This window comes from Protobothrops mucrosquamatus, unplaced genomic scaffold (genome assembly GCF_001527695.2).
Source record: "Protobothrops mucrosquamatus isolate PMUCROS unplaced genomic scaffold, P.Mucros_1.0 scaffold2486, whole genome shotgun sequence".
NCBI classification, from domain to species: Eukaryota; Metazoa; Chordata; class Lepidosauria; order Squamata; family Viperidae; genus Protobothrops; species Protobothrops mucrosquamatus.
In genome coordinates this window covers 87615-96352 of record NW_015388554.1, presented here as the reverse complement: position 1 = coordinate 96352, position 8738 = coordinate 87615, and the positions used below count along the sequence as shown (strand labels likewise).

Here is an 8738-nt window from a genome sequence, read left to right as displayed (position 1 = left end):
CCCCCCCCCCCCTCCCACCCACCCTGGATCCCCCTAAAAATTTGTTAAAACACCCCTGTAAAAAAGTTCTCAGATTGGCCAATTTAGCTAATTTTTTGTCTGTAGCTGCTGCATGCCACCTCTCGGGGTTCCACACCCCATCCTCAAGGTAGGCCCTAGAGATGCTACTGGGCCAGGCCTGCGCTAAGATCCTCCACTTGAGCCTGTTGGTTATATATTTAGGCACTCCAACCCTTAACCTATCCAGAGTCCTCCAAATAATATAAGGGAGAGTCAGATCCTTCAGCCAGATCCTCGTTTAACGTTATTCCTTGCTTGATGGTCTCTTCCCTCCATTGTTTAATTCAGCTTTGTGCCCTCAAAAATGTTTGTTCTTGACATAAGGCAGTCAGTTCTTGCTATGAAGCCATAAGTTATGTAAATTAATTTGGAATGATTTTAAAAATGCAAATTAAAGCAAGGCTAGTCCTTTCCTGGATCTGTTCATTCTTTCTCCTCTCCTCAGCTGTTTTTTTTTTCCAGGCTGTCTTGGAAATACCATCAGAACAGTCAGAGTTTGGCCTTGGTCCAAAGAGATTGAAATATGCTTATTTTTTTAGCACTGTAAAAAAAAATGCAGTCCTTTGCTTGTTGGTATTATGGTAGATTAAAAGTGTAAGGTAAGCAGTCTTCCCCCTCACACTGATCAAAATATTAACATCTCAGGTAGATACAACCACCCGGTTTTCCCATTCTGTTTTTCTTATTTAACTTTTTTTAACTGCAAGCACTGCATATGTGCATTTATACTTATTTTTGAAATAAAGCCAGTTAATGCTTTTTCTTGCAAAAGAAGAGCTATTTGGCACAACCCAGAGTGCTTCTGTTTCTATAAATACGCAGTCTTTCCCCTGTACTTACTGTAACTATTGCATCTTTTCATCCTATACTATGTCTATTTCAGGATAAGGTTATAATTTCGTACTCTTCAATTTTGTACTTGAAGAGTAGCTCTTGCTGAATATCTCGCTGTCTTGCTTTCTCTTTGGGTGATTTTTTTTTCTATTATCCATTCCCCCCCTCCCCCCATTATCTTTTTTCTATGATTGGTGATCTCTGTTTTGTTAAGATAAATTTTTGAGGTCGCCCAAGTTTCCTGGTCTGCATTTTCCGTTCAGTTAGAGTTAAAAACTGTGATCTGGTGGAGACTTCTGGAAGCCTCTGGAGGCTATCCCCCAAGTTTGGAGACTGACACAAAGCTGTGGGGATGTCTCTGGAGATTTTCAAACATCCATGGTTGTCCCAAAGGTGCTTTTCCAAAAGGCAACTGGACTTTCTTGGGTTTTTTCATATAATAATAATGATGATGATGATGATGATGATGATGATGATGATGATGATGATGGAAGGGACCTTGGAAATCATCTAGTCCAACCCCCTGCTCAGGCAGGAAACCCTATACAATTTCAGACAAATGGCTGTCCAGTCTCTTCTTAAAAACCTCCTGTGATGGAGCATTCACCGCTTCTGGAGGCAGGTTGTTCCACTGGTTAATTGTTCTCACTGTCAGGAAGTTTCTGCTTAGTTCTAGGTTGCTTCTCTCCTTGATTAGTTTCCATCCGTTGCTTCTTGTCCTGCCTTCAGGACACTTTGGAGAATAGCTTGACTCCCTCTTCTTTGGGGCAGCCCCTGAGATACTGGAACACTGTTATCATGTCCCCCCTCTTCTTTCTCTTCATTAAACTAGCCATGCCCAATCCCAGCAACCATTCCTTGTATGTTTTAGCCTCCAGTCCCCTAATCATCTTTGTTGCTCTTCTCTGTACTCTTTCTAGAGTCTCAACATCTTTTTTACACCGTGGTGACCAAAACTGGATGCACTATTGAAACGGTTTCATTCCTCATGCAGGCAGCAGTCGCAAGAAGATTCCTGGGCACGGAGGGGGGAGGGAAGGAAGGAAGGAAGGGACAATGAGAGGGAGGGAGGGAAGGAAGGGCTCTCATGCTGCGACCCTTCCCCAGCTGCGTTTCTTACCTGTTTGTCGCTACCACCCGTGTGCAGACCCAGCCTGTTTTTTGTCCTCTCCTCTCTTGCCCCTCCTCCTCCTCTTACCTTTGGTGCAGCTCCAGCTGATTCTTCCTCCTCCCCCCAAGGCTGCGTCTTTTTTCTCTCTCTCCCTCTCCCGCCCAAAATGCCTCCTTTTATAGCCTCTCCTGTCTCCACCCCCCCTCCTCCTTTCTCTTCCGGGTGTGCCGGAAGTGCTGATCCTGGGACCTTTGCCTCGCCCCAGCAGCTCTGCAGCTCCCGAGAATTCTCTCAAGGGAAGTCCTGCGCTGCGCTGCTTTGGCCCGTTCTCTACCCCGCTGCCCTGGGCTGGGCAGGGCCGCGTACCACCTGCCACGTGGCAATGTACCACAGGTGGTACGCGTACCACCAGTTGAAAAGCCCTGGCTTACCAGATGCGATCTATCCATGGCATTCGTCCTAATGGTTGTGTCAGGAAGGTTGGCTTAAAAGTGATTTAATGAACAAAACAGTTCTTAACAATGGGCGTTCAAGTGCTAGGCCTTTGCTCGAGCTGCTGTTTCACACAACAGCTGCACTCTGGGGCCAAGATCCAAGTCGCCTTTATGAAGCCACAGCCCTGTCAACCAGCAATTCCTCAACGTGAGTCATTTTACAGACAGGGAAGTCTTTGTAGCAGTTCTTGTGCTACAGCAGTTGTGTTTTTTTTTTGTTTTTTTTTGTGACGGCACTCATGCCACATGCTAGGTTTAATTCCACCCAAGATCCTTCCTTCTGTCTTGAATCTGTGGTTGCTTCAGTTACTTTCCTGACATCTCTGCAGCTTTAAGGAAGTGCGTGAGCCACAAAAATGCCACAGTTTTGATTCTGCAGGGTGACCTAGATTGACTCTGGGATTTTCCAGCTGGCAAAGAGAAGGGAATGCAGAGACAGGAGAATTGCCTGCCAGCTACTCTTCCCTGCAGCAAATGAGCGTTTCCCTTCTTTTGCATTTCTGAGAAAGTCAGGCCACCTAAGGTGAACTTTTTCGCCAAGGGGAAGGAAAGGCTTTGTAGATCTCCATTATTTACCTCTGCAATATCCTGAGGAACTTCAGATAGGAATGTAACTGTAGGGGAAGAGGATAGATTTTGGAATATGTTTATTGTGTAAGGAGTAGAGCGATGGTCTAACAAAGGGGTCTTCAAACCTGGCCCTTTGATGACTTGTGGACTTCAACTCCCAGAATTCCTCAGCCAGGCGTGCCTGGCTGAGGAATTCTGGGAGTGGAAGTCCACAAGTCATCAAAGGGCCAGGTTTGAAGACCCCTGGTCTAACAGTTGGATTGGGGACATTTAGTAGAGATACAGAAAGTGCAAGGAGTTGGACCAGGAGTGGACAACCTTGGCTCTTTTATGACTTGTGGACTTCAACTCCCAGAATTCCTGAGCCAGCATGGCTCAGCTTGGAAACCTCTCCCTTTCCCTTCAGCATGGCTGGCTCAGGAATTCTGGGAGTTGAAGTCCACGAGTCCTAAAAGAGCCAAGGTTGCCTACCCCTGCTCTAGCAATTCTAGGAAATTCTAGCAATTCTTCACTCTTCTGCCTCTCCTTGGTTGCATTCTTACAACATAAGCCCTAAAGCTAGCTTTAAAAATCTGCTATATTTCCATAGCATGCCGCGTCCAAAGAATATTCCACTGATCCAGCCATTCCCTCTTAGCCCTAGGAAGAAAACAATGGCCAACCACTTCCAAAATGGTGGCAAAGAAATCCTCCAGGATCTTGTCTGGGCAATTGCCAGGAGACAGGAACGACTCAAAGACCCCACAGAGAAATTATCCTAACGTGGTACCCCAACTAGCCTGAATCTGTGACTTTCACCCCTTGAAACAAATAAGAGTATCCCAGGTTATAAATGTTGCTGTTATTAAATTTGACAGCTACTAATTCTCAGGGACGCAAGACCAGACTCTGTGTTTTCTGTACACTCTAGGCTTAATTCATAGTTTAAAAATAAAATAACAGTGTTGTCAAAAATTGGAGGACGCTATATAAATTGAATAGCCTGACATCTGCTATCCTTAAATAGACAAGAGACAGACAGGCAGAAAGGGATATAATTTCCGCGTTTTGCTTTTTTTTTTATGCTAAAGTTTCTGTTTTGGTTTCTAGCGATAATTTTCATGTTTTTCCCTATTTCTTAAAAAAAAAATTCTCTTTGTTTTTGTCTGTTTTTTTCTAAATGGTTGAATATAGGTTGTTTATATACAGTAGCTCAGAAAGCATCAAGAATAGATTAACCCTGAGCTACATATGTTCCATTTCACTAGAAAGAAATAATTCCCGTCTTAGCATAACCTTTATTAAGGTAACAATTCTCCCTGGGGTACATCAGGATCCCCTGCTGAGGTCACCAGGAGACCTTCAGTTTCGGAAATAAAATCTGATATCAAAATCTGATATCCTTCAGTGTCCTGTAGGTTTCCAGGCATCAATCTCTTTCAGATCTCAGAAAGAAGACAGGATAGGAAGAAGAGCTTATTTCTTGGGTCCAACAGTCCTGGAGCTGACCTAAATAAATTCTATTTCAATATTAAAATGCAAGCTGAATCCCATTTCAAAAATGATTAGATAATGAGGAACAGCTGAAGATATCTCTGCTTCTCCCAACCCTTCTAGAGGAGCGAGAGAACCAGTTTGATCTAGACCAGGGGTAGGCAACCTTGGCTCTTTTATGACTCGTGGACTTCAACTCCCAGAATTCCTGAGCCAGCCATGCTGAGGGGAAAGGGAGAGGTTTCCATGCTGAGCCATGCTGGCTCAGGAATTCTGGGAGTTGAAGTCCACGAGTCATAAAAGAGCCAAGGTTGCCTACCCCTGGTCTAGTGATTAAGGCACCAGGCTAGAAAATGGGAGTCTATAAGTTCTAGTCCTGCTTTAGCCATGAAAGCAGGACTGTTTGGTCTAAAAGCACCAGGCTAGAAAGCTGGAGATGGTGAATTCTAGTTCTGCTTTACGCGTGAAAACCACTTTTTTTATGACTTTGGGCCCATCATCAGGCGACCGTGGGTTCTAGTCCCGCCTTAGGCATGGAAGCCAGCTGGCTGACTTTGGGCCAATCCTCAGGAGACAATTGAGTTCTAGTCCCGCCTGAGCCATGAAAACCAACTGGATGGGTCAATCACAAAATTCACTTAACAACTGTCTTACTTAGCAATGGAAATTTGGGGCTCAATTGTGGTCATAAGTTGAGGACCACCAGTAGCTACCATTTTATAGAATGCTTAGGACAGCCCTCTCAGAAATCCAAGACTTACCATCAGCATTGATTTAAAATTAACCTGCTTTCTTATTGCAGTATTTGTCAACTGTGGCTACTCTAAGATGCGTGGACTTCCACTCCCATAATCCTTGAAGCCCATGCACCTTAAAAGTGGCCTTGGTTGGGACTTCCGGTTCCGGTTTGCGGCGTCACTAGTCGTACGGGGAGACTCGTCTCCTCATCGGCTAGCTTTCCCTTCGTCGGTGGACCCTTATACGGGTCCAAAGTCGCCCTGGAGGGTGCGACTTCCACCGAGGAGGCCCCTGTCCGGCTGCAGAGGAGTGGCGGCTCCTCCAGCTGTCCGGATGATCTTCGAGGGCCAGCGAAGAAGATCGGCCGGTAAAATGGCCGATTGCTCTGCCGCTTCAGACCGTAAGTCAGACAACATCTAAGCTGTGAGTGCCCCCGTGGTGAACCCGGGTGAGAATCTGCTTGCAACTCTCTCTTTTCTACTTTTCTTTTTGCTACCTGTAAGAGCTTTTGGAATTATTTCCCTGGCTTGAAAAGGCAGCTTCTACCTTTTTTGGGAAGAAAGGCGTTTTATAAATACAGAAAAAGACTTTATTTTATTTTATTTCTATGTATATCTTTCTCTTTGGATACAAAAGGAAAGAAGATGGAAAAGGTTTTCTTTCCTCTCTTTCTTCAAGAACTGCATTAGTTTTTTTTCCTTATATATTATACTTCAAAAGATAGAAACAAGGAATTGATTTCTGGAAAAGATTTTCTTCAACTCACTGAGGGCATCTAGTGGTGAAAATGTAATACTACGGCTTTGGCTATTTTTTTTTTTTTTTAAATGGGACTCTGAATTTTAAAATACCTTTGAGGAAAAGATAAGCTGTGCATCCGTGAAAGCTGTGGGGTACATTAGATACAGCCTCCACAAAAAGGGAAGATAATTTTTGTTAAGCATTATATTAAAATGGAGAAAACTTTGTCACAAGAGAACCGTGCACTCATACTGGAAAAGATTTATGAGGCCACGGCAGAAATACGTGCTACAATTAAAAACTGTACTTTAGAATTGAGATCTAGAGATTTTACCACATCTGTTCAAATGGATCTTCAGGCTACATCTGACTATGATATAAACCAAAATATATCAAAAGAGGAACCTACAGTGACAGAAGAGGAACCTATTTTACCTGACAACCCTTTCTTCAGTAACTTAAAGAGTCAGAAGAAGCAAAGACCAAAACCCCAAACTACAAAGCAACGACACTGCAAGGAGAAGAGGAAAAAAAAAATCTAGGGATTTCTACTCTCCTAAAGATTACTACAAGCCACAAAAATGGATTCACTGGCTGAAAGGGAAGCGTTTCTATGGATGCCGGTGTGGCATAGAAAAAAACCCAGAATTAGACTGAAAAAGAAACTTAAAACTGTTTAATGGATTAAAAGGCAATCTTTGTTTTATGGTTTGTTTCAAGGATAATGAATTAGAGTCAGAAGTAAGAAAAATAAAATTACAGACATGTGCGTTTAAATTAGTTAGATGATTTTTTTGTTGGATGGAAATCTGCTTGGTACAGAAATATGAAAGTCAAAATTGGACTGAAAAAAGAAACTTGGTTTTATGGACTCTACTAAAGATAAAAAATATATAATTATACATTTATATATATGTGTTTAAAGAGACTAGAAATGTATTTTTTGGAATAATAGATTGATTTTGAGGGAAATTATATATTGGAATTGGGAAAACAAAAGGTTGAGTTTTTAGATAGGAATGTGGAAATGCTTAAATTACTTAGGTGATCTTTGTCTATAACAATATGATTTGATAAGGTATGATAATTAATTGGATGGAACTGGAAGTTTTTGTAATGAATTGAAACATTAAGGTTTAATACTGTTTTTTCTTTTCTTTTTTTTAAACTAAGTTACTTATTATTGGAAGAAGCAGCAGATGAGATTGGTGATAAAAAAAGGGAGGAGAGAGATTACGAGCTTGAACATATCTGGAAGAGATAGTTGAACTCATAATTGGTTGATAGAAAACAATATTTGGTTATGATAATTGTAAATGGATAAAGTTTTAAAAACAGGTTTAGTAGTAATAGAAATTCAAGCTAGAAATGGAATATATTAAATTTACTATGTTATTTGAGGGAAATAGAGAGATGAGGGGGAATGTATTAAGTTGAGCTGTTTATATGTTTTCACTTTGGAATGTTTGTTCACCCAAGCACCACGGTGTGTCATAAGTACTTTTTGTTAAAATTAGAAAACCAATAAAATATATTTTTTAAAAAAAGTGGCCTTGATTGGGAAGCACTAGCTTATTTCTTTGATCCTAGTTGCAGTGAGACCCTAAATCTTCACTAACTTTGGCAAGTTATCTTTGTCGATATTTTGTGGGACTTTCCATAGTGTGCTTTGAGTAGTTACCATTTAACTTTCTTTTTCTTTCCTTTTCTTTCTCTTTCTCTTTCTTTCTCTTCTCTTCTCTCCCTTCCCCTCTCCTCTCCCTTCTCTCCCCTCCCTCCCTCCTCTCCTCTCCTCTTCTCTCTTCTCTTCTCTCCTCTCCTCTCCTCTCCCCACTCTTCTCTCCTCTCCTCCTCTCCTCCTCTCCTCTCCTCTCCCTTCCCCTCTCCCTTCCCTCTCCTCTCCTCTCCTCTCCTCTCCTCTCCTCTCCTCTCCTCTTCCCTTCCCTTCTCTTCTCTTCTCTTCTCTTCTCTTCTCTTCTCTTCTCTTCTCTTCTCCTCAGATTCCAGAATCTTCTTTGGTCCCGAAAAACATTTGTGGACAGCGTTGAAGTCTACAACCAGAGCTACATCTATATGCCGGCTTTCTCCATGAAAATAGGGACTCAACCTTCCCTCCGCGTGTACTACACCCTCACTGACGTCGGAGCCAAGCAAAAGGTGATCTTCGCCAACCCTAACTTCCTGCGGGACACTGGCAAGTTTTGGAAGAGCAAAGGGATTCACGCTAAGCGTCTTTCAACCGGCCTCTTCTTGGTCAGCGCAGCTCTTGGTCTTTGTGAAGAAGTGACAATTTATGGTTTCTGGCCTTTTTCAGTGGACCTCCATGGGCGGTATATCAGCCATCATTACTACGATAACATCTTGCCAGATGCCGGCTTCCATGCCATGCCAGAGGAATTCTTACAGCTGTGGTATCTCCACAAGAGAGGAATCCTACGAATGCAGCTGGAGGATTGCGAGGATTCTTGATTTTGCCCTACAAAGGAGCACAAAACTTTTTGTGTTTTGCAGCTGCCGATGTTTACTTGATTTGCCATCGGCATAAAGAACAAACCAAGGAATATTGTGGGTGGGTGGGTGGGAGGGAGGGATTTGTGGAAACCTTTTAACAAATGTGCATGGACCTCATTCGTAAGCTAAAACGTGAACCGAAGACTTGAAATTTTATGGCACTGAATAATGTGAATTCCCTGGTGGATATTGTTTTTGCAAAAAAA

General features: G+C 42.5%; 1 protein-coding gene across 1 annotated transcript in view; it reads left to right on the top strand.

Annotated features, from left to right (window-relative positions):
- The window catches only part of ST8SIA1 (ST8 alpha-N-acetyl-neuraminide alpha-2,8-sialyltransferase 1), a 35764-nt gene extending 27274 nt beyond the window's left edge, over positions 1-8490 (top strand). The window contains exon 6 of the mRNA XM_015825115.1: positions 8022-8490. Within this exon, the coding sequence (XP_015680601.1) occupies positions 8022-8490 (469 nt within the window). The remainder of the gene's footprint in view (positions 1-8021) is intronic.
- The last annotated feature ends 248 nt before the right edge of the window (positions 8491-8738 follow it).